The sequence below is a fragment of the Rhineura floridana genome, chromosome 4 (genome assembly GCF_030035675.1).
Source record: "Rhineura floridana isolate rRhiFlo1 chromosome 4, rRhiFlo1.hap2, whole genome shotgun sequence".
Classification (NCBI taxonomy): domain Eukaryota; kingdom Metazoa; phylum Chordata; class Lepidosauria; order Squamata; family Rhineuridae; genus Rhineura; species Rhineura floridana.
In genome coordinates this window covers 196,682,973-196,707,642 of record NC_084483.1, presented here as the reverse complement: position 1 = coordinate 196,707,642, position 24,670 = coordinate 196,682,973, and the positions used below count along the sequence as shown (strand labels likewise).

General features: G+C 40.1%; 1 protein-coding gene across 1 annotated transcript; it reads right to left on the bottom strand.

Moving 5' to 3' along the window:
• Nucleotides 1-241: 241 nt before the first annotated feature.
• On the bottom strand, nt 242-24,124 carry CFAP36 (cilia and flagella associated protein 36). Its single transcript, XM_061625763.1, has 10 exons — nt 23,561-24,124; nt 17,010-17,074; nt 14,025-14,126; nt 12,738-12,852; nt 11,646-11,733; nt 10,420-10,471; nt 5,643-5,748; nt 5,004-5,134; nt 2,384-2,542; nt 242-681 (listed from the first exon to the last, which is right to left on the bottom strand). The coding sequence occupies exons 1-10, from the start codon at nt 23,679-23,681 to the stop codon at nt 595-597; spliced, it is 1,026 nt and encodes a 341-aa protein (XP_061481747.1). The 5' UTR covers nt 23,682-24,124; the 3' UTR covers nt 242-594.
• Nucleotides 24,125-24,670: the final 546 nt, after the last annotated feature.

Sequence of the window (24,670 nt, the reverse complement as noted above, 5' to 3'; positions counted from 1 at the left end):
GCTAGTTTACCATCTGCTTACTTCTGCCCAGTAATATGCAAAGATGGCCATGCCCTGCCCCCCACATTCTATGTAGAGCCAAAAATGATGTAAAAAGGGGCCACTTGGGCCCTATATACAGCTTGTTTCTAGTGGGCACGCAGCGTGACACAAAAATGTAGTTCAGCTGAAGTGCCATGACATTTTCCATACTATATTGGAAGCTTGACACTTCCTACATCATCTACATATAAAATTAATACAAGTTTAATCAGTTTAATGCTGAATTCTACCAATGGTAATATTCATGACAAAGTACTGGAAAATTATTAAAGCAAGTAAAGGAATTGTAGTGTTCACATTTAGCAATACATACTGGAATTGCTGGGTGCTTAATGCTTTGGAACAATCAAGCCTACTTTTAAAAAAAATTAAATTATTACTCTGTTTAATTTCATATCTAATTTTTTTTAAAAACAAGAAAAAAGTTACTGTTTGTAATATATAAAAGCAAATTAATGTATACAGTGTTTGTAAGCAAACAATTCAGTTCATGGTTAAATATATATTAAAAGATCATTCTTGTCCCCAACTCTTAGTAGCAGCTTCTCTAAATTATCGCTTATTAATAACTTCTTCTTTAAGTTTTGCTGCAAGGATTCTTTTCTTTAACAACCTTTGCTCTTCTTCTTCTGTCATTCCCTTAAAAAAAAAGTAAAGTATGAAAGTACAACATCCTTTGCTAATTTACACAATACTGCGGATTTCCATGTAGACAGCTGCTTGCACTTAATGGAAGTTTCTCAGCTAAGTGTGCATAAATTTCAGCCCAAGTCAAGTATGAAGTTATCTTTTTGTAGAACATGTAGTTTCAGCAATTTGTAAGGCAACATGTTAAGGAGTTTAAAGAAAAACGAGACAATCCTGCTTCACAAATTAATGGAAAGACATACAACCTTCCTACTCCATATAGCTCTCTTGGAGATTTTTCAGTTTTTATTTATATCTATTCCAAATGTGGGAAGTATCCTCTTAAATTAGCAAGTTTTGCCTACTTATTATGTTATACCAAACATTTGACACCCCAAACATGCGCCACAAATATTTGTGGAAATGTTCCTTTTTCACCCAAGATAGTTTCTAATCACAGTACAAAGCCATACTACCTAAAACATTCCTCACCTTAGGAAATAAAGGCACTTTACTCTTGCAGTTTTTGAGCAAATATTTGTGAGAAAGGCCATAGTATGAGCCTGGTCTTAGCCACAAAATTACTAGGGCTCCTTAGCTGCAGACCAATCATTTCAGTCCACCAGTCTACAGTATGTGGGATAGTGCTGACCACTGTCATATGGATTGTTGCAAGAATGTGAAGCAGTGTGAACTCATGAAGTACACCGAATGTTATATCCCACTTGCTGCACATACTTTACAGCACAGTCCTGAGCGTGTTATGAAATAAGTCTCACCAACTTCAATAGGGTTTACTCTCAGGTAAGTGAGATTGTAGTTGTAGCTCCACAATTCCATTCATTCACCATAGCTTCATGAATGAAGCAAAATAAATAATTTATAGGCAAAAAAAGTTCATATTACTGTGTATGTGTACTATTCACATGCATGAATCAGCCCTCTGAGCCCAAAGTCTATATAGTTACTCTTCCTAGTTTAGCCACATTTTAAATACTAGGGGTTTCACCCTTGCACACTTTGCACACCAACCCCATACACACACACACACATGATACACATAAGACAGTTTCTAAAACGGCTCCCTGAGCACTCGCCACCATCCCATTTAGGCCACTTGCCAGATTCCTGCCTGGCCAGGCTGCTGCTGCCACCCTACCTCAACCACTTATCCACCTCCTGCATTGCTGTCACTGCTGCCCACTCTCCCCGCCACCCACTCTCCCCCCTCCCACTGCTCGCTCGCTTGCCTGCCATCCTTGCTTCTCTCACTCCCCCCTTTGGTTGCCTGCTGTCCTGCGACTAAGCCCCCAAACATGATGGCTTACAAAAATAAGAGAAAAGCAAGTGGCCAAGCAGGTTTTTTTCCCCTTTTTATGCCTCACCTTCCTTCTGTGCAAGTATTACCGGATATTGTAAGGATGTTTATCATGCCAATTTACCATTGTTGCTTTCTTAGCTCTCATTTCAATTCTCAGGAAGTATACATTGTAGAAACAGGCTTGTAGCTGCCTGTCCTTAGCTGGATGAGGAACTCAGCATAGAGCTGGGTTTAACTATTTTGAATTCTAAGCAGCTGTTCTGGGATTTAGTTCTCCCCTCTCCCCACTTTATTACTGAACAGTGCTGTTCAAAAGAATTGCATTGGGACTGCACACACATAGACCCATGTTCTTGCAATACAGACTGACTGGTTTAGAAGACTTTCCTTCACCTCCTTAGAAGGTAACAGCTCTTCCTTCTGCTCTGTACTTTGTGGTGGCGGTGGCAAATTAGTTTTTGACTCCTTCTTCAAAGCCATCAATGCATCTCGTTTCTGCTTTAGATAGTCTTCACGCTCCCTGAGCTCTTGTGCTCCAAGTTCCGATAATTTCTGGTAGGTACAATTTAAAAAGCAGATTTACATAGTTGATCAGAGATTCATGTATCAATAAATGCAAGGTTTCTAAATAAACTGTTGCTTAAGTGTTGAACTAAATTTAAACAGTCTCAACAACAAAATGGCAAAACGAGATTAAAAGGACAATCATGAAGTTTGTTAAAACATATACTGGTTATAAGTAATTGGATCCCCCCCCCATAAAAAGCTCCACCACTTGGGTTGCCGCTTGCTTTAGGAAATGACAAGAGGACTCTTGCAAGACCTCTTTGCTAACCTTTAAATGGGTGGGATAGGAGGCTTGGAGGGGAGGTACAATTTCCAGGCAGAAACACAGGCACTCTGGCTTGCATTCAGTCTGAACTAGAGAAGGACTGAGGGGGCAGATGCCTTTCATTTTCTAATGCAGCTACACATTACAAGTAGGACATCATTAATCATAGCAGCATCACTAGTGACATGCAAGACACAATGTCTTTTGCACGAGCAGGGTACGTGTGCACTGGTGGTGTTGCACATTATGTAGACTTAGATCAAGGCTTGCCACCAGGTGCACAGTCAACTGGAAATCACAGTTGATTCTTGCTACCTGAAAAGTGCCTCATTGATAAACATCTTGCCACATTGAGATGTTAAAAGTTTTAGGCCAACATCTTTAAGGGACCCTCAATACACTTTTATTTTCTAAATCCTCCAAGGCAAAAGGAAACATCTAAAATGGATTTCATGACAAGCTTCTTTTTAATTAATGCAAAAGGAAAAATGTATAACCCAGAGGTAGTCCCTAATCGCCTTCATTCAAATACAGTGCCAGACCCCTCTCCATTAGTCAGAATATACAACTTGAGACTGAACTCAAGAGGAGCAGAGAAACTGCAGGATGCATGATGCTTACACTTCTAAGACCAAGAACTTATGCAAGATGCCATAAGCAGAGGAATCCACCACTGCTAGACTCAGATTTCCAGAAGTGACATTCCCTCTCAAAGGATATAAAACTGACATGCTAACAACAGATGCCTTCTTAATCCAAGTCGAATGAACTGTGTAACTGGGTCTGCCTTAGCATGGCAGGCTACGTGACCAAACACAGACTAGACTACATCAAAGCTGTTCCCATTTTCTTAGAACAATAGAATTCCATTCCAATCTCTGAGCACATTCATTCTAAATCTAGTTTTTTTTTCCTAAGCAAAACACTATAACGTCACTTTGTAGCATGCTCTGTTTTAAAAGTGTTAGGGCAGACAACTTTTTAACATTTATGCTGACATATACCCTGTTCATGAATGGAGCTGTTTCATAATAAACCCAATTTCCTTAGAATGACTGAATATTGTTGAAGTGTTTTGTGAGTCAAATCTATAAAAAGGTAAAATCATCACCACCACCACCCCACGAAAGCCTAGCTGCATATAAGTCACAGAGTCATACTTATAAATTTCCCACCTCAGACCTACCAAGTGAGTCAGTTACTGAATCGGATTGAACCTAGGTCTCCCAAGTCAAGTCCAACATCAGTTCTATATCTGTTAATGGTTATCTCACTTCTGCTCTCTGTTGGTGTGTCCTAAGATTCTCTCCCATGTCCTTAATTAAGATCTCAGATGCTTTCTCTATTCTTCCAGGATGACTTATTTGTTTTTAAGCAGAACACCGATAAAGAGGAGCTTCTGCTCCTTCCTCCTCATTCTACTATTTTTTCATCTCTAGCGCTTGTAACCTCCATGTTCTCTCCAATTCCTCTTTCCCCCACACACACATACGCACACACACAGTCAGTTGCTAAAATTGGTCATTTTCATCTTTGTAACATGCATTAAATGCCCTTTTTATCTCCCTTGAAGCAACCAGAACTTTTGTTTACTTTCTCATCATCTCTCACAATGGCAATTGTAATACTTTGTTTCTGGCCTTCGCTACCTTTTCTTTCAAATCCACCCTAGCCATTGCTGTGTCTGTTACCTGTTTTTCTTTCTAAACTGACTTCTTCTCATATTCTACTGAATTCCAGTATCTTTATTCTCTTGTCAGCATCTTCCTGGTTCCTTCCATTACCCCATTTAAATTCCTGACAAAAACCTCAAGTTTCCATTCTCACATTTTACCTGATTTTGCACATCAACTCCACTCTCCTTCCCTTATGTCTTACTTAGATTGTAACCATGAAGAGAAAAGCCTATGTCTTGTTTTCACTTTATATACAAAATCTAGTTCTTGTAGATGTTCTAGAAATAATATTCCAAAGGATCAAACCAGCATTCCCCAACTTGGTAGCCTCCAGACAATTTGACGTACAACTCCAATCATACCTAATCACTGGGCACCAGATTGGAGAACACTGATTAAAACTATCTCAATCATACATAGCTCTAACAGAAAAAAAGGAATCCAAAATTCTATTCTAGTTCCTAATAATATTAGTTCCCTTAAATGGAGTGAGCATTCAGCTTACACGTCCTTCAATTCCTGCTTGCTTTGTTACATATTCAGAACCATTCCCAATTGCTTTCTTCCGACTATCTTCTTTCAGTTTGGCACAGGACAGTTCCTGGGTAGATAAGTCTTTGTGTTTTGCCTCTCGACCTAAATTTACAATGAAAGAAATTAATATATATCACATGCTCATCATACTAATACACATCATAGATATGGGATCCTTACACCTTAATGAATTTTACCCAAAGGGCAAGAATTTTAAAATAGATGTTTCGCTTCCCACAGATTTGCCAAATACTAATCTTTTATGGATTCTATCTAACTAAGTTATACTCAGAGAAAACCCACTGAAATTAATGGATCTGTCATGTTCATTAACCCCCTTAAATTTCTCTTGGGATTAACTGACAGTTGAGTTTTGCTCATGCTTGGTGTCTGGCCAATTACTATAACAATTTCCAAAGAGCCCCTAGCTTTATGTTTTCCAAACATACAACACACGAAGTTTGACATCAGTTCAACTGAAGCATCAAAATTCTTTTTTCCCCAGTGTAAATAAATAAATGTCTGTTCCCATTAATTTATAATATTTGCTGATTGCCCAATTCAAAGTCCTGAGTAGCTCACACAGAGTTATACTTGCAAATAATCATACCTGGTGAAAGTTTTGTAGTATGGTCAACAGGCTCTTTAGTTCCTACACTTTCACTCAGATCTGGAGATTTGTGTGCACCATAAGATGATCTCAGTTTCTCATGTGACTATACACGGCAGGGGGATAGACAATGAGACAATATTAAGTAATGCATTTCAGGCACTGAAAAACAACTACAGTAAAAGCTACATATGACCTCGTTTTGCAGTCAATATTTTATATATTTACAAATGTTATATATTTCACCTAATTATGCTCTCACAAATTAGATTAGATAACAGAGCTTGATCTCAATTAAAATGTGGAGAGTTGTCTGCGTTCTGCTATGGTTTGTCTCTCTCTCTCTCCAATAAACCCAACTTTAAAACTATCCTTTTTATGTTTACCCTTGTTTGGAAAGAAGGTATGACTTTTTCCTTAAATCTATCTCATTCTGGCATGTGTCAAAAAAGATCTATGATCCAATTTGGTTCTGATAATGGAATCCAAACTCACATAAGCATCTTCTCCGCTCATGCGTGGGGGCTTTAAGCTCCTCTCCCTTCAAACATCAGTGCCACCCATTAAAAAAAACTTCACAAGATCATGGGCTACCATATAAGGCACCAAGGCTGAAGAAATAATTACTGCTCCCTCCATGCTTAAGTATTTTCTGCTCATGCAGTGACCGGGCGGGGGGCACTCATTTTCATGCACAGATAGATATTCCTGGTATATAAGCATCACCAAAAGTGTGCTAAGAAAATACAGAGTTTATGTAACAGTGACAACAAGGAAAAAAGAGAGGAAACAGCAGAATAAGCCAATGTGGCTTCACAAAAAGCTTAGAGATGACCTGAAAACAAAACAAAAAAACATACAGGAAGTGGAAAGGCCAGGCCACAAAGGATGAGTACAGGCAAGTATCACGGAATTGCGGGGATGGTGTCAGGAAGGCTAAAGCTGAGAATGAGCTGAGGTTAGCGAGGGATGCTAAAAGCAACAAAAAAGCTTTCTTCAGGTACATCCATAGTAAAAGACAGTCGCTGTTCTCCTTTCGGTTTCTAAAGTAGGCCTCAAACGCCTAACAAAAGCTTTTATGAGTTTCTGTCATGATAACAAACTATCTATAAACTTTTCCAAAACTAAGATCTTAGCTTTTGCCAAGCACTCTCCTGTTCACGAATGGACAATCAATTCCCATAAAATAGAACAGGTTTCCCACTTCAAATACCTTGGTATACTATTTCACTCCTCTCTGTCCTGGACTCCCCATATCCGAGGGGCTATTTCTACTGCTCGTAACTCAGCCAGTGGCATCCGAAGGTTCTTCTTCACTAAAGGAGGACAATACATTCCGGCAGCCCTAAAGGTTTTTAGATCCAAAACTATTTCTCAACTTCTCTACGGGGTACCCTTATGGATTGGCACCTTCAACTCTTCTGTGGAGGCAGTTCTTTCTTTATTTCTCAGACAAATTTTTGGTGTTCCCAGGTGCGTTCCAGCGGCGGTCCTTAGGTTAGAATCCGGCCTAGTCTCACTTGAGTCCCAAGCGTGGATGGCTGCCCTAAATTTCTGGCTTAAAATTTCTTATGAAAAATCCACTGGCTATCTCCCTTTACTCTGGGAAGACTCTTTCACCTCGAAATGGGCCCAAACATTCACAAACTACCTTGCAAGTATTGGCCTCTCAATTGAACATCTGATGTCCCAAGCTCCAGAGACAGTTAAACTTTCTATCCGGACTCGTATCAGAGATATGGATTTCCAACGCTCCATTACCGCAGCCACCTCGACCTGTTCTCCTATTCACCTTGGTCTGAGTTTTGCGCCAATGTTCAATGCCCCTTATCTGGAAACTCTCACGATCCCCAAATATCGTCTAGCCTTCACAAAGGCTAGATTTAACTGTCTTACCTCTGCCTTACTCGAAGGGAGATTTAAACGTATCCCGTATGCAAACCGTTTATGCCTTTGCGGTGCCAGCGCTATAGAAACTCTCACGTCATCTTTGAGTGTGCCCTATATGATGATATTCGCTCCAAATTCATAACCCCCATCATAAATAAATACCCTCACAAACCGCCTGAATGTTTACTTTTCCATCTTTTGTCAACGATTAATAGGGATACTATTTTGCCAGTCGCTAAATACATTTCCGCGGCCCAATCAATACGGAGGGCATTTATCCCTTCAGAAGCTTCCACTACCTTATTGTAACTGTTTCCCTTGTTGTTTTATAGTTTTATTGTTCTTACATGACTGCATTTTTGTAGCCTTCTGTTATAAATGTACATAGTTTTATCTACAAATGTTTTTGGTCTATGACTGTATCAATAAAGATTTGATTTGTTGAGTAAAAGACAGAAAAGAAATGGCACAGCTACTCAATGAGGAAGGCAAAATGATAACAGATGACAAAAGGCAGAAGTGCTCAATTCCTACTTTGGCTCAATCTTCTCCCAAAAAAGGGTCTATGACCCTCCTGGGAAATATGAAGTAGAAGGGGCAGGATTGGAGCTTGCGCTTAACAGACAAACGGTCAAGGAATACCTAGTCACTTTGAATGAGTTCAAATCGACAGGGCCCGATAAACTGCATCCAAGAGCATTGAAGGAACTGGCTGAAGAACTCTCAGAACCACTGTCTATTATCTTTGTGAAATCGTGGAGGACTGGTGAAGTGCCAGATGACTGGAGAAGAGCTAATGTTGTCCCTATCTTCAAAAAGGGCAAAAAGGAGGAACCGGGGAACTACAGACAAGTCAGCCTAACATCAATCCCTGGAAAAACTCTGGAGCAGATTATAAAGCAATCAATCTGTAAGCACCTTGAAAACAATGCAGTGATTACTAGGAGCCAACACGGATGTATGAAGAACAAATCCTGCCATACTAATCTTATCTCATTTTTGATCGGGTAACCTCCCTTGTAGACTGTGGGAATGCTGCGGACGTAATATATCTCGACTTTTTCACATAGCTAACAAAAAAAATATATCTCGACTTCAGCAAAGCTTTTGACAAAGTGCACCATGATATTCTGATTAGCAAGATAGCTAAATGTAGGCTGGATGGAACAACTATCAGGTGGATCCACAGCTGGCTCCAGAATCATACTCAAAGAGTGCTTATCAATGGTTCTCAAACTGGGTGGAAGTAACAAGTGGGGTACCACAGGGCTCGGTCCTGGGCCCAGTGCTCTTCAACATTTTTATTAACGACTTGGATGAGGAGGTACAGAGCATGCTTGTCAAATTTACAGATGATACAAAATTGGGGGGGCACAGCTAATACCATGGAAGACAGAAACAAAATTCAAAGGGACCTTGATAGGCTGGAGCATTGAATGAAATTCAACAGGGATAAATGCAAAGTTCTACACTTAGGAAAAAGAAACCAAATGCACAGTTATGAGATGGGGGATACTTGGCTCAGCCATATGACATGTGAGAAGGATATTGGAAATGTCGCTGATCACAAGCTGAACATGAGTCAACAGTGTGATGTCGCTGCAAAAAAGGCAAACGCTATATTAGGCTGCATTAATAGAAGTATAGTTTTCAAATCACGTGAAGTATTAGTTCCCCTCTACTCAGCACTGGTTAGGCCTCATCTTGAATACTGCGTCTAGTTCTGGTCTCTGCACTTCAAAAAGGATGCAGACAAACTGGAACAGTTTCAGAGGAGGGCAACAAGGATGATCAAGGGACTAGAAACCCACCCCTATGAGGAGAGACTGAAAGAACTGGGCATGTGTAGCCTGGAGAAGAGAAGAAGATAGCACTCTTCAAGTCCTCAAAAGGTTGTCACACAGAGGAGGGCCAGGATCTCTTCTCAATCATCCCAGAGTGCAGGACACGGAATAATGGGCTCAAGCTGCAAGAAGCCAGATTTCAACTGGACATCAGGAAAAATTCCTAAGTGTTAGAGCCATACAACAATGGAACCAATTACCTAGAGAGGTAGTGGGCTCTCCCACACTGGAGGCAGTCAAGAGGCAGCTGGACAGCCATCTGTTGGGAATGCTTTGATTTGGATTCCTGCATTGAGCAGGGGGTTGGACTTGATGGCCTTATAGGTCCCTTCCAACTCTACTACTCTATGATACTCCATTAGATGCTGTTGCAACAGCTAAAGCACATTCAATGTGGGTACAGCCATTAACTCCGGATACCTTTTTAAACACCCTTGCATGGAACACTAATTTTCCAGCACTAATAAGGCAAGGCTACTCTCATGGCTCTTAGCATGCAGCACAAGGGATTGATCTCCACTGCTACCTCTCCAGCACATAGTGACTTCCCCACCCTAAATTATCTCTACCTTGGCCACCTATGCCTGTAGGTGAGGTGACCACATTGTGTTGGGGCAGGGAACCTGATGCCTAATGCTTACCTCCACTGCATAGCAGACTACTCGCTTCGCTATCTGTTCTTCCACTAAACCACCACGTATCACCTACTTGGTTTGCAATTCAATAGGAACAGTCTTTACTTTAGATTATTTTTCTCATGTCATTATCAGTCAACTTCCTCTATAGTCTGCTCAGTAATGCAATAAAGGAACATCAATCATATCCATGCCATCATGGCCAAAGTAAAACAAAAGAAAATAAAATTTTAAAAAGGAACTGAGAGTTGCATAGAAAAGGTATGTAGCAAGAATATGCTGGTCATTCTATTAAGCACTAAAGCCTGGGGAGAAGCATATGTATTTGACTGAAGCCTGGATTTATTGAGTTGTTATTAAACAATGGCATCACCCCATGGTAGATAATTCAACTGAACTTCAACATGCCTCTTCTGTTCTTTTCCTATCTTGCTCCAGCTCATATTCTTCCTTAGACTTCCTGCAAAACAGAAAACAAGGAAACATGCAATACTCCAGTACAGAGAGTAATTCACAATTCTTTATCAATCTGCTCACTTGCAATGCAAGAGCAATTCAAAATGATACATAGCTCTCACAGCTTTCCAGTGAAGAAACTGGGTAGCCCACTCATCCTGAAGTGTGGCCTACCCTAGGACCAGAAGGAAATGATTCACACATCACACAGCCTCCAGAATGCACCAACATTACAGAAGCACCTGCAATCTCTGTTTGTGGAATTTACACACAGATCCACCACCTTCCTTATAAACCAAGGAAAGAGTGAGGAGGGGGAGTAAGTACACATTCCTCAGTTATCCCAGTGGGCCATATGCAGAGAAGCAACCAAGTATGTTGCAGAAGGAGAAATTTCATTTGACAATAGCACTTCCTCAGTACTACACATGGAGAAAATATAATATATACAAGAAGCACACAGAATAGTAGAGAAAACTTTTAGAGGCCAATTGTATGCAAGTTTACTCAGAAGTAACTCCCATTTACTTCAACAGAACTTTCTCCCAAGAGTATCTAGAACTACAGCCTGTGTGTGGCAAAATTAATCAAACAGCTAAGATTACAGGCAGAAATGTATGCCAAAATCTTTTAAAAAATAGTCTGCTGAAATTAAGAACAAGCTATGCATGTTCTGTGGTTAAAGAAATGCCTAATCTGTTGAGTAAGAGGAAAAAACATACTCAAAACAGATTCAGCTGAGCGGAAGAAACATTTAAACCTAATGTCCAATGTTAATTTTGGGAAGGGGGTTCCTCTTTTAGCACACTTTAGATTATACATGGAATTAAGCATTTCACATGATATGACTCAAGTCCAGAGAAATACTGGCAGAAAGGGGTTGGCAGAAGGTGACTTTCTTGCCCTCACCTTCCCCCAGCAGCCCAACAGCAGCCTCTCCTAGGGGTCAAAACCTGGGCAGACACACCCTCCGCAAGTGGGAGCTTCCAATTAAGCCTCTGCCCAATTTTTGGCAATCCCTCCTTTTCCCCTCATGCCACAGCCTACCTCATTGAGAAGGGTCTCCCATGAGAAGCTCAGGTGGAACAGCAAATGGAAAATCACCACTGACCACCTTCCACTGGCAATTCTCAAAACTATAGACAGGAATAACAACAAAAAAGAAATGGTATCTTTACCTGAGAACCTCCCTTAGTATTTTCATCTCTTCTTCTTCAATTTCAGTGTATGCATCAGACCCATCTGTCAAACAGTCAGGTAGCACACCTGTTTAAGAAAAGAAATAAAGAAAGAAGGAGTAAAGAAGGATGAGAGGCAGTTTTCTACAAGTGAAATACAAGTTGTTCTCTAACTGGCACCATTTTTAAAAAACCCAATATGGACCCATACATGTAGAGAATCTTGAGCAGAACTTTTGCAAGTAATTCATTTCAGGTGATTATCACAGGTCTTATCTGAATATGTATAAAATAAAAATAGCATCTGCAACAAGAAATTCTGGAAGATTAACACAGAAAGAGAGTTTGGAAACTCAACCATCTGAACTCTAACTGATATCCACATAGCAAACCTAATCGACAGTTTTATGGGCAGCTTAAAAAGAAATATGAAACAGATCACAGAGAAAGGGCTTTTTAAATTAATATATATTGCTTCATTCAAAGTCAGTCAAGTGAGGGAACCACCCACTATTCAACTCCTTTCATGCCCCTCTTTTCCAAATGACTGCGAGCTCAGCTCCTTCAAGGATGAGGGAGAAAGGGAATATGTACAGTAACTGCTTCTCAATTATCTCAAGCTGTCCTGTGGAATAAGTAAGGTAAAAGCAACTTGGAAGCAGCAGAGTATACGCTTCAGCTTCCCTCTCTCCTTTTAGGTTGCACATTCGAGCACTGGATGCAACAGCAGGAGAACAAGATCAATCCAAAAAAAGATCACTTTCATTGAGCAGTAAATGGACAGATCCTTTGGGCCTAACTTCTTCCTCCAGATCTCTTCCTGCCTTCTCACTTTCCCTTCTCAACTCCTTGTTGCCTTTTCAAAATACCTTTTCTTCCTACCCTATTGACATTTGGTATTTTGCCCCTTTAATACCATTCTTTCCACTTCTCCTCTCTTGCTGTCTATTCTCTTGGTCTCTTTTGACCACTTGCCCATACATCATTGAGCCCACTGAAGCCCCATGTCTCAGAAAAATCACAAGCCAGCCCTGGTCACAGTAAGTGAAGAGATGCAACAGGAAGACAAGCTTCTCATTGTTCATTACTTACCATTTCTTTCCTGAATTATTCTAATGGCCTGCAACTGCATTTCAATGTTTTTCTGGACCATCATCTCTTTAAACAATCTAAAATCTTCAGCTGCCAATACTGGCTGCAAAATGGTCTGTGTGGAAAAAGTATGTTTAACTTTACATTGCCAACCGATTTGCAGTTCCATCAATTTAAAAAATAGGCTCAAGCTCCACATTCCAAAGCCCCATCCCAATCCAAATTTAGCAAGGAAAGTTCATTAATGTTTCTGAAATGGTTACTGTATGCACGATACCAAGACCCACATAGCTTTAAAGTTGTAATCCTATACCCACTTCCCTTGGAGTAAACACCCCGAAACCAATGAAGCTTCTTTTTTAAAAAAATAAATATATATGAATTTATTAGAAGATTTTCCAATTTTGATCATAAACAAAACATTACAGAAAGAAACAAAGTTTCAAAGAAGATTGCTAATATTTACATGTAAAATATGTAGTGCATACACTTGTAGGGAGCAGTATCAATTTTGTAAGTAATTTGGCAGATTCAGTGTTTCAGATGAAGGAAGTGCTTGGCATCCCACTCCAATATACACACCCAACTTCAACTGATACAATGAGGGACCGGTGCCAACACAGCTAACACTCTTCATCCTTTGAGCATAAGGCTATACTGATGTGACTGGTCTAGTGGTTGCCAAAACAACAAGATAGCACACACCTGACCTAATCTAAATTGTTCTTTCTAGCCACATTTTACCATCAAAAAGCGTTTGCAAGAGGACTGTGCTGGATGTTAGTATCAATGTAATCTATAGCACCAAGGGAACTTCCTGGGTAAAACTGGTAGTACATATGCAAAACCAAAAGCTGACAATATTTTAACACCAGCACCAGCAGCCCTTGCACCTGATCCTAGGTGCTTCTTCACCATGCCATAGCAAGTCACCTAAGGTTTGGTTCTAAGTCACTTCCACTGTTAGACTTCCACCACAGTTTACATTTACTCAGTTTCTAGAGGAAAACAGTGACAAAGGCTGCAATCTTGAATGTAAATTAAACATGAGTTTCATTACCTTCAATGGAGAATTTTAGAGCATTAGTGTTTTGATGTGAGGTTTAGGACCATCAGACTCTGAATTTGTGCGGTTTTAGGGAAGCAAAGTGTGCATTCTTTTAAACTGAAACATCATTCGTGTATTTGACACAAGATTTTTCTTGTACAAAATTTTTAAAAAATATAAAGGGAAACTCAACCACATATCTCCAGCGCTGCATTTAACTTTACTAACAGAAAATTTACCTGTGACGTACGAGTCTTGGCAAGAGGAGACATGCAAGCTTCTTGGAATTTGTCTTCGTTAATTCCGACTTCTTTAAGGTAACTGTCTAGCAGCTTTTCAACCTGAAAATAATGGAGGGAGGAAAAGAATCTTTGACAATCTTCTATAGCCTAGAGCACAATCTTTTTTCCTTTTTTTAAACAGCAGAACAGTGAGATATAAATATCTTACATTTATTATCTTAAATAAATACAATAGTCTTGCCTTCTGTTTCATATAACAAATCAATCAAATAGCTTTAAGCAAGTGTCAATCAAAATCTTTTTTAAAATCATATATATTAGTTCACTGCTGCTATTTTACCCTATTTTTCAAAAATAATATTTCTCAAATGGCACCATCTAAGTGCATGATGCTTTACAAAACACAAAAGAGTAGGCCTCTGGCATGAGGGATTTAGCACCTACAATTCACCCCACGCCCTCTAGGATGCACACCTTAATGTGGTGAGGGGGTTTGAGAGTGTTGAACAAGCTGAGAGCAGTGCCGTCAGACGTCTAGACCAAGAGGCTAACCTCCTAGCAGGGGCACCCGCAGCGGAATGGTCAGAGCTGAGACACCAGACTAAGATGCATCCAACCTCAGAGGAAGGCAATGGTAAACCACCTCTGAATATCTCTTACCACGAAAACCCTATGAACAGAGCATTCAAAATGCAACACGAGATAGTGCTGGAAGATGAGACCCCAGGTCAGAAGGCACTCACCTAGCTACTGGGGAAGAACAAAGGACAAGTACGAGTAGCGCTGTGACTAATGACGCAGCTGGGTCAGAGCCAAAAGAAAGCCCAGAGGCTGATGCGTGCACACAATAGGAACGTGGAATGTGAGAAGCATGAACCAGGGAAAGTTAGAAATTGTCAAGCAAGAAATAGAACGTATTAACATTACAATATTTGGTGTGAGTGAATTAAAATGGACGGGAAATAGGACATTTTCCATCGGGCAACTACAAACTATTTTATGCAGAAAATGAGAAATTAAGAAGAAATGGGGTTGCTTTTAACAGTGAGAAGTGATGTAGCAAGAGCAATTAGGAGCTACAACGCAAGGTTTGAGTGAGTTATATCAATGAGATTAAATGGGAAACCTATGAACATAACCAACAATAGTGAGAAGTGATGTAGCAAAAGCATATAAGAGTGATATCAATCAGATTAAACGGGAAACCTATTAACATAACCATCATCCAAGTCTATGCTCCAACGGCAAAAGCAGAAGAGGAGGAATTGGAGAGATTTTAAGCAAAAGTACAGGAAGAAATTGATCACACACCAAAACAAGATGTGCTAATATCACGGGGAACTGGAATGCAAAAGTGCAAGAACTAGGAATTGTGGGGAAATGGGACTTAGGAGATAGAAATGAAGCAGGAGAAAGACTTATTGAATTCTGTGAAGCCAATGATTTTTTCTTGCAAACACATTTTTTGAGCAACCAAAAAGACTGTACACATGGACATCACCAAATGGTCAATATAGGAATCAAATTGATTATATAATTGGTAGCAGAAGATGAAGAAGTTCCATACTTTCTACGAAAACAAGACCAGGAGCAGACTGCAGTACAGATCATGAACTGATCGTATCAAAAATCAGAGTAAAGCTAAAGAAGACCAACAAAGCAATCATAATGCCAAAATACAATTTAAATAACATCCTAGAAGAATATAAAGATCAAATATGGAACAAGTTTGAGGCTTTAAACTTAGTTGACAGAGAACCAGAAGAACTATGAAGTCAGAGACATTATCAGGGAAGAATGCAAAAAGACAATACCTCTAGTTAAAAAGAAAGAAATCCCTCAATGGATGACTGAAAAACTCTCAAAATGGTTAAAGAGAGAAGGAAAGCAAAACAAAAGGAGATAGAAACACAGTCAGAACCCTAAATGCAACAATATAGCGACTAGTACGTAGGGACAAAGAGAACTGTTACAATAGTTATTGTATAGAAATAGAAGAGGACAACAAAGAGTGTAGAACAAGAGCCCTATTCCAAAAGATTACAGAAATTAAAGGGAAATTTAAACCAAGAGTAGGGATGTTGAATAATCAACAGGGGAACTGACTGAGATGAAATAAAAGGAAGATGGAAGCAATACACTGAAGAACTCTATAAAAGAGATGCCAGGATGACAGATTCATTCATGGAGGAACCGTATGATGAAGAACCAGAAATTTCAGAATGTGAGGTGAAAGCTGCTCTTAAAATACTTGGAAGAAACAAATCACCAGGAACAGATGGCATACCAATAGAGTTGCTACAAGCTACTGAGACTGAATCTGTCCAAATTTTCACAAAAATCTGTCAAGAAATATGGAAAACTAAACAATGGCCCACAGACTGGAAGCGTTCCATATACATCCCAATTCCAAAAAAGGGGATCCCAGGAAATGCAGTAATTATCGAACTATTGCCTTAATATCCCATGCAAGTAAAGTAATGCTCAAGATTCTACAACAAAGGCTCTTACCATATATGGAGCGAGAAATGCCAGACATCCAAGCTGGATTAAGAAAGGGAAGAGGAACCAGAGATCATATCGCAAACATACGTTGGATAATGGAACAGACCAAGGAATTTCAGAAGAAAATCACCCTGTGCTTTATAGATTACAGGAAAGCCTTTGACTGGATAGATCATGAAAAACTATGGAAAGCTTTAAAAGAAATGGGGGTGCCACAGCATCTGATTGTCCTGATGCGCAACCTATACTCTGGACAATAGGCCACTGTACGGATGGAATATAGAGAAACCGACTGGTTCCCCCTCAGAAAGGGTGTAAGACAAGGGTGTATTTTATCACCCTATTTGTTTAATCTATACGCAGAACATATTATACAGAAAGTGGGATAAGATTCTATAACAGATTCACAAACCTTTCCTGTTTCAATAGCATGTTTTTCTTTAAGAACTGGGGGAAAAGAAAATGATTGCTACTCACCAAAGCTTTATATTCCTGATGAATTTCAGTGTAAGACAACTTGCTCTCTTCTTCATCATCAAAAACTGAAGAGACAAGTTATACTTTACTTTAAAATGTGAATACTCAAAGAAATCTATTTCTAAAATATTCTGCAGTTAGATCTTCAAATTACATTCCTAGCATAATGAGGTTTATCTAAATCATAAGGTGTGATCCCCCACAGAATCAGATGGCCAACCCAACAGGCATTTCCAAAGCTGCAAATAATAATAATTAATTATTATTTCTACCCCACCTTCTGGACAAAAGGCCCTCAAGGCGGCTTACAAAAAATAAACACAAATATAATTGAGTCTTACTTCCAGATTTATTCCACTCTCCATGATCTTCCAGACTAGCTTAATTGGCTATTTCTCTCTTGCTTTCTTCTCTTCAACCTGCATATAACACTCAGCCCCCCAGGCTACTTCTTTTTCTTGCTTCTACCTACTAGGGGTATGCACCAACTACAACGTTTAGTTTGGAACTCAATTCAGCCCTTCTGAAAACAGCCCAACTCAGTCCAAGGTGCTTGACAGGCTGCTAATTCTGCTCAGGATCCGTTCAAGCCTGATCCATTCCTCTTCATTCACTACTGGGAAATTTTAAATAGGATTCTTTTTTTCCTTTTGCAAGAAGTGGCTGAGTTTGCAGGCATTCTAGCCCCTTCAGAGTGGAGAAAACTTGCCCAAAAGAGGGGCTTTTGTGCTGAACACCTTTTAAAGTTTGATTTAGCAAAACAAACAAAAGCAATGTCTAACTTTTTTTATACTAGTGCAAAAATGAATGAAATGTGCAGGCAAGATTGTTCCTGCTGAGGGTACAAATCATTTTTCAGATGAACAGTTGCAGTGGTTTTCCTAGAAGGTCAACCATAACAGTTTTAGGGTGGATTAAAAAAGAATCACTTAATCTCCTCCAGAATTTTGTGGCCAATTGTTCTAAAAACTGCTGAAATGAGAGAGGTATCCCTCAGTAAGAAACCTACCAAGTTGCAGACAAAAAGGCCCAAGGGCGTTTGTGCTAGGCATTTTTAAAATGCATTTTGAGGTAGGAAGAACTACAAGGGATTTGCTTTACAGGTCCAATCATTCCCTCTGATTACAAACTTGACCTGTCAAACACAATAGAGTTCTCCCTCCATCCTCTCCCTACTCTGATGTTTGCTCTCCCTCCGTCAACCCATTCCGGTGATATTGCAAGTTCAGCAAATACCTTCTGCAGCTTGTTTTAATGTCTTAATTACCTAGACATCACAAAGCAATTCAGGGGACCACACTTCAACTCATGCCACCTCATACAGATCATACTTTGCCTCTGACAACCCCAAAATTCCTTGGGATTCATCTGAATCTGATGCACACCCCTACTACTTAATCACCCTGCTTCCAGCAAATCATCTCCAGCCTGAGCATCCTTAGCAGTGAAACTTACACCCTCCTTTTCAGTAATCCCAGTAAGATCATGACCCACAATTTGGGAAACCCCGTCTTGATTGCCTAGTACTAGCGAGACATACAAAATTATCAACACACATACACATTACTGCAGATATTCACAGAACTGCTGTCATTTTCACTCAAAATTGTACACCAACTTAAAAAAAGACATAACATTGTTTCAAGCAGCAGCCCTAGCAAACAGCATACTGCAGTTTAACAAAATCTGATAAAAGATGGCTGTCCATGAGTACAATGAAGTAATACAGTAACAATATAGTAATCCAAAAAAACCCTAGAAGTGCACTGATGAAAATTTAGCTAACAGCTCAGTCACTCTGAATAAGCAAAACATTTCAAAACAAAGGGGTTGATACTGAAGGCCTAACACAGATTCAGTTTCATCTTGCCAGTAGGAAGGACATTTTGAAGCAGTTCAAAATGTTTCCAGCTAACAAAAAGAGGGGGAAGGAGAGAAATAAAGAAATGAATGCTTCCTTCTGTTTCCCACTGATCTTCAGTGAGCCATCTGCTAAACAATTGTGAGGTTACAGAGCTCCCCTTTTTTCTGAGAAAAATCCAACAACAGGAAGACAGTTAACTGTAGCAATTTTTTCAAAACCTCTACAACTCCAAGATCTTTGGCTTTAATAGTCCAAGCATATTGCCATTGAACTTGCACTTGCAAACTTTATTTCTGCAGCGCATACACTGACACATATATGGAATCAGCTGCTTATTGAATTTAGACAAGCTGCTAGCATTCTCTCTTTTGGGCTGCTACAGGAATCTTATTTTTTACTAGGCCTTTCCCTAAAGTATGACTCAGCCATTTTACATTGTATACTGAATTTGTGTAATTCGATGCTTACGATTTGCTTTTTTCTATAATATATTCTGTTTTTCCCCCACTTACTTTATTAGAAGATACCTCACAACACAACACTATACACAAAATAACAAGAGGAGGAAACCAAACAGATCGCAATTCAGTACAATTCATAAGAGGTGGTTGGAAGAGTGCATAATTGCAACATAACCAATTTCAACTTAAAGTACATCAGTTGAACTAGGGAATAAATATTTTACTTATCAATTTAACAATCATCCTTACAAATCATCAGAAGCACCAAATAAATTTGTATTTTGATAGAATAACCCATCCATGTGTCTGTCGGGTTATATTATTTATTTATTTATTTTATTTATTTGTTAAATTTTTATACTGCCCCACTAGCATAGCTCTCTGGGCGGTGTACAACAAAGAAATACAAATATATACAATAAAATCCCATAATAAAATACAACAAAATATAAGAGAGTAAGAAAACTAAAAACAGTTACAGCACATATTAAAACTAGATTAAGTTAGATTAAAATGCCTTAGAAAAGAGGAAGGTTTTGACTTGGCGCCGAAAAGATAGTAACATCATCGGGGAAACTATTCTACAGTTCGGGGGCCACCACTGAGAAGGCCCTAGTTCTTGTTACCACCCTCCGAGCTTCTCTATGAGTCGGAACTCGGAGGAGGGCCTTCGATGTAGAACGTAGTGTACAGGCAGGTTCGTATCGGGAGAGGCGTTCCAGCAGGTATTGTGGTCCCGCGCCGTATAAGGCTTTATAGGTCAAACCAGCACTTTGAATCTGGCCCGGAAGCATATTGGAAGCCAGTGCAAGCGAGCCAGAACAGGTGTTATGTGTTCGGACCGCTTGGTCCACGTTATTAGTCTGGCCACCGCGTTTTGCACGAGCTGTAGCTTCCGAACTGTCTTCAGAGGCAGCCCTATGTAGAGCGCATTGCAGTAATGCAATCGCGAGGTTACCAGAGCATGTACAACTGATGTGAGGTCCTCCCTGCTCAGGTAGGGACGTAGCTGGGCTACAAACCGAAGTTGGTAGAACGCGTTCCGTGCCACCGAGGCTACTTGAGCCTCAAGTGACAGGGAAGGATCTAAAAAGACTCCCAGACTACGAACCCGTTCTTTTAGGGGGAGTGTAACCCCGTCCAGGACAGGGTGTATATCCACCACCTGATCAGAGAAACCACGCACCAGCAGCATCTCAGTCTTGTCTGGATTGATATATAAGTCACAAAAGGCCACCAAGTCACCACAAAGGCCACTAAATCGGCACCCCCTCTAACCATCTGCAGCTAGTGTGCCAGTTTCTCTGAAACAGCTATAAAAATGCTTTCCTAAACCAGTTATCAATTTGGTATATTGAGGCATCTTTCCAACCTTGACCCATTACTAGGTGTACCGCAGTCAACAAATAAATTATTGTTTTATAAGGCAAACCATAATTTTGATCAATAAACAGGGATAACAAGCATAGTCTGGGATCTAAAAAAACTTATTGGCCTATAATTAGGCTAATCTCTTTGATAACTAATTCCCAGAACTCCTGCACATATGTGTATTCCCACATCATATGAAAACAAGCGCCCCACATCCCTGCCAACAGAGAGAAGATCCCAACTGAAACATGTGGGCCAATCGAATCGGGGTTAACACTGGATTCATTTCTGCAGGGCATACAATGACACATATATGGAATCAGCTGCCTACTGAATTTAGACAAGCAGCTAGCATTCTTACTTTTAGGTGGCTACAGAAGACTTTCCTTGAAGTGTGACTCAGCCATTTTACATTGTATACTGAATTTGTGTAACTGCTTTTTTTCTATCACATATTCTGTTTTCTGGTATTTCTATTGTATATCACTTCATAAACGTTTGTTGGGAAGCTGTTCATCCATTGTTAAATAAATAAAATATCAATCAAATTTCATCTTTTTGTTTATAGGCACCGCGGTGGTTGAAGTTGGCAACTGACCTCTGATGTAGACTCAAACTTAAGACAACAGAGTTGCACAGATTTTAACATGAAATAAACTGTTTCTGAAACTAGAACCAAAAAGCCCAAATTTTAAAAAGTGAAGGATGATAAATCTTAAAAATCTTTTTCAAGTTGCAGTTCAGAAATTTCACAAAATAACCCAATCCAGCTCTAGCCATGAATGCTTAGAAAAGGCTTTAATTGTTTCAGAACATGGATGGGGATGCCCATCCCACTGAAACCAAGAAATCGCAGACATATGGCATCCACACTTGGGTGCACATTTCAAATGCATATTCAGTTTATACCCATACTTTTTGATCCATGCAAGCAATACATATATGGAAAGCCTGCTTACATATGCAGATTTGGATTTGTCCAAATATGTCAAAATTTATACTTCAGCAAAGAATTTTATAAACACTTTTTCATCCAGAATTTTTTTTTTAAAGTAAAAATCCTGGATTCCAAAACATTCCCTTTCTTGCCCACTTCTCTAAACCCACATCCTCTAAACTAGTCCATGATGTCCTTAATGCATAGACTGATAAAAGGCATATTTCTGCCTCCAGCTTTCCAAGGAATGATCTAACCAGAACAGAGCCAGTAATAGGCAGCTATACTCCCACCCAAAAGCACTAGTGACATAAAAATTATCTGCCTCAGCGAGTGATTCAGTACAAAAGCTATTAAACTCTGTAAGATACATGGGTAGAGAAGCTTGGAATGAAAGTGTTCTGAGCGATTTGACAGCTCTATAATTCTGATGTCACTTAACCACCTTCTTAACAACTTCACTGAATTCTATGGGATTATCTTAAGTGGTTTTAGGATTGTGAAGAAAATGCATTTATTTCTTGTTTGATTAGTCAAGAAACCATTGTGTCAAACAGTATCATGTTTTAAATGGGCATAGGACTGGCAGGGCTGTGGAGTCGGAGTCGTGGAGTTGGAAGCAATTTTGGGTGGAGTCGGATTCAGTAGAAATGTACTGACTCCAACTTCAAAATAAAATTAATATTTTAATATATTAATTTATTAATATTAATACATTAATATACATTTGCCATTTATGAAGGAGTCGGAGTCAGACAGTATTATTATTATTATTATTATTATTATTATTATACCCCGCCCTTTTTCCAAACTGGAACTCAAGGCGGCTTCTGGATAAAAGTACATAAGAACCTATAAACATATAAAAATCAGAATTAAAACAGAATTAAACTATTAAGATGTTAAAACTATGTATTAAGGACAGTAGAAAAATAGAGGAGGAGTCGAAGGTTTGACATACCGACTCCACAACCCTGAGGACTGGGGGGAGGGGAGTATAATGTGAACCTCAGTGATATGACCCAGTTAAATAGGTCTCTGTTTCAGCTAAATTAGCAAAGGCCTGGTACAAGGCTACTATTTTTCCTCGCATCTAAAAAAGTTAGTATTTCAAATACTTTGATTTTAAATAAGTGCTGTGTCAATCAGAATTCTGTTGTTGTTATGTGCCTTCAAATCGATTATGACTTATGGCAACCCTATGAATCAGCGACCTCCAACAGCATCTGTCATGAACCACCCTGTTCGGATCTTGTAAGTACAATGAGAATAGGTCGTTATTAAGAGCATCACTTTCTCCACACCCAGTACAAGAAGCCTGAATTTATTTTATTTTTATTTAACAAAATGTATATACCACTTTATTGTAGAAAACAGCTAAGCAGTTTACAAAAAAAATTAAATCCACGTCCTGAACCTCGTTCCCATCCACCGAAGATCTACATAACAGATACAGTAAATGCCCACAATCTGGCCCAACATCAGCACGTTTACATTTCAATAGAATTTTTATTCGTCCCAACAGTTTTGACAGAAGCGTTAATGATGCAATTGTGGACTAAAATCCTAAATTTACTAAATTGATGGGGCTGCAGACCCGTCCCACTTTAATCTATGGGATTTTGGTTTTTGTTTATTTTAAAGCGCTTGCCCTTGGCTGAATCATGCCCAACAATAAATGTCATTGACGTAGCCTCTCTTATTCCTGTTGGGCCTCGTTACATACCTCTTTAAAAAATGAAAATACTAACACGCTGTTTTTAAAAGGGGGGAGAGACTACAATATATGTTTGTTTATTTATGCTTGTTCTCCGACTATCCCGCCCTTCCTCCCAGTGGGCGCAAATGCGTTGGCAAGTGTGTAAAATACAAGGGGATTCTTCACACTCCCGCGCGCCCCGGCCGTTTAACCTCTCACCCTCGCACTTGTGCTCCACGAACTCCAGGATGGGGATGGACCATGCGGGGCTGCGGAGGTAGCCGGCGATGCTGTCTACCACCCATTCCACTTCTGCCTCCGCCTCCCCGTCGGCCGCCATCTCATCTCCCCTCCCCTTGCTTCACTCCCTCACAAAAACGCGCGCGCGCACCCCCACCCAGCTCTGCCTGCAAGTGGAAGGAGGGAGCGAAAGGGGGCGCGAGAGGAAGGGTGGGGGAGCGTGTGTGAGGAGGAGCAAAGGCGCGCGGCGACGGTTGGGGTTCGCTTCCCGTCACTATGGCAACCGTCGTCACAGAAAGGAAAGCTGGGAAGGGGGAGAAGACAGGGAGAGAAATAAATAGCCACGCGCGAGGGAGGGGGAAGCGCGAGTGCGCGCACTTCTTGAGACGCGCGCAACCCCCCCCCCCACGGCCTCCGAGTATGCAGTCTAGTCACGTCCGCTTGGTTGCTTGCTTATTTGTTTTCCTCCCTGTGCATGAAGAGAAGTCGCGTGCGCGTCGTGTTTTGAAGCGGCGCTCCGTGTCCCATTGGTGTGTCAGGAAATCGAAAAACGTCATCTCAACCGCCGCTGCGGGGCGCGCGAGGTTCGTGGGCTCGCGACCCTGCTGCTGCGGGAAAAGGTTTGCCCCTATTGGCTCATGGAGGCAGTCGCTCTACTTTTTCAAAATTGGTTTTAATACATTTTTGAACTGCACACCGCAACCAGCAACAGAAAATAACTATTTTTTAAAAATCTAAATATCGTATGGGTACTTCCCCTTACATTATGCAGCAATATGGAACCAATTACCCTTCCCTCAATTACGGGCAAGGACGAAATAGGGAGATCGCTGGTGGCGGCAGCAGCCTCTTCTCATCCCCTCTCAATAAATGGGGGTTACAGCAACAGACACACGCCAAAACAAGTGTAGTACCTCGAAGACTGTCAGATTTATTGTAGCATACGCTTAAATTGTCTAAAGACCTCTTCTGCCTGAGGCATGGAGTGTTATCCTCGGTGGGCAAATAACACTTCCGCCGCAATACCTTTGTGGGTAACACTTCATGCAGCTCATGGAGGGAGCTCTACGGATAGCTTCATGCCACAAT

Bases quoted from the DNA above. Each gene is read 5' to 3' on its own strand.
- CFAP36 (XM_061625763.1), bottom strand. From the start codon at position 23,681: ATGGCGGCCGACGGGGAGGCGGAGGCAGAAGTGGAATGGGTGGTAGAC. The intron at 14,127-17,009 runs GTGAGTAGCAAT...CATTATTTTCAG, and splicing joins ATCAGGAATATAAAGCTTTG to GTTGAAAAGCTGCTAGACAG. The intron at 5,135-5,642 runs GTATGATTATTT...TTGTAAATTTAG, and splicing joins TACTACAAAACTTTCACCAG to GTCGAGAGGCAAAACACAAA.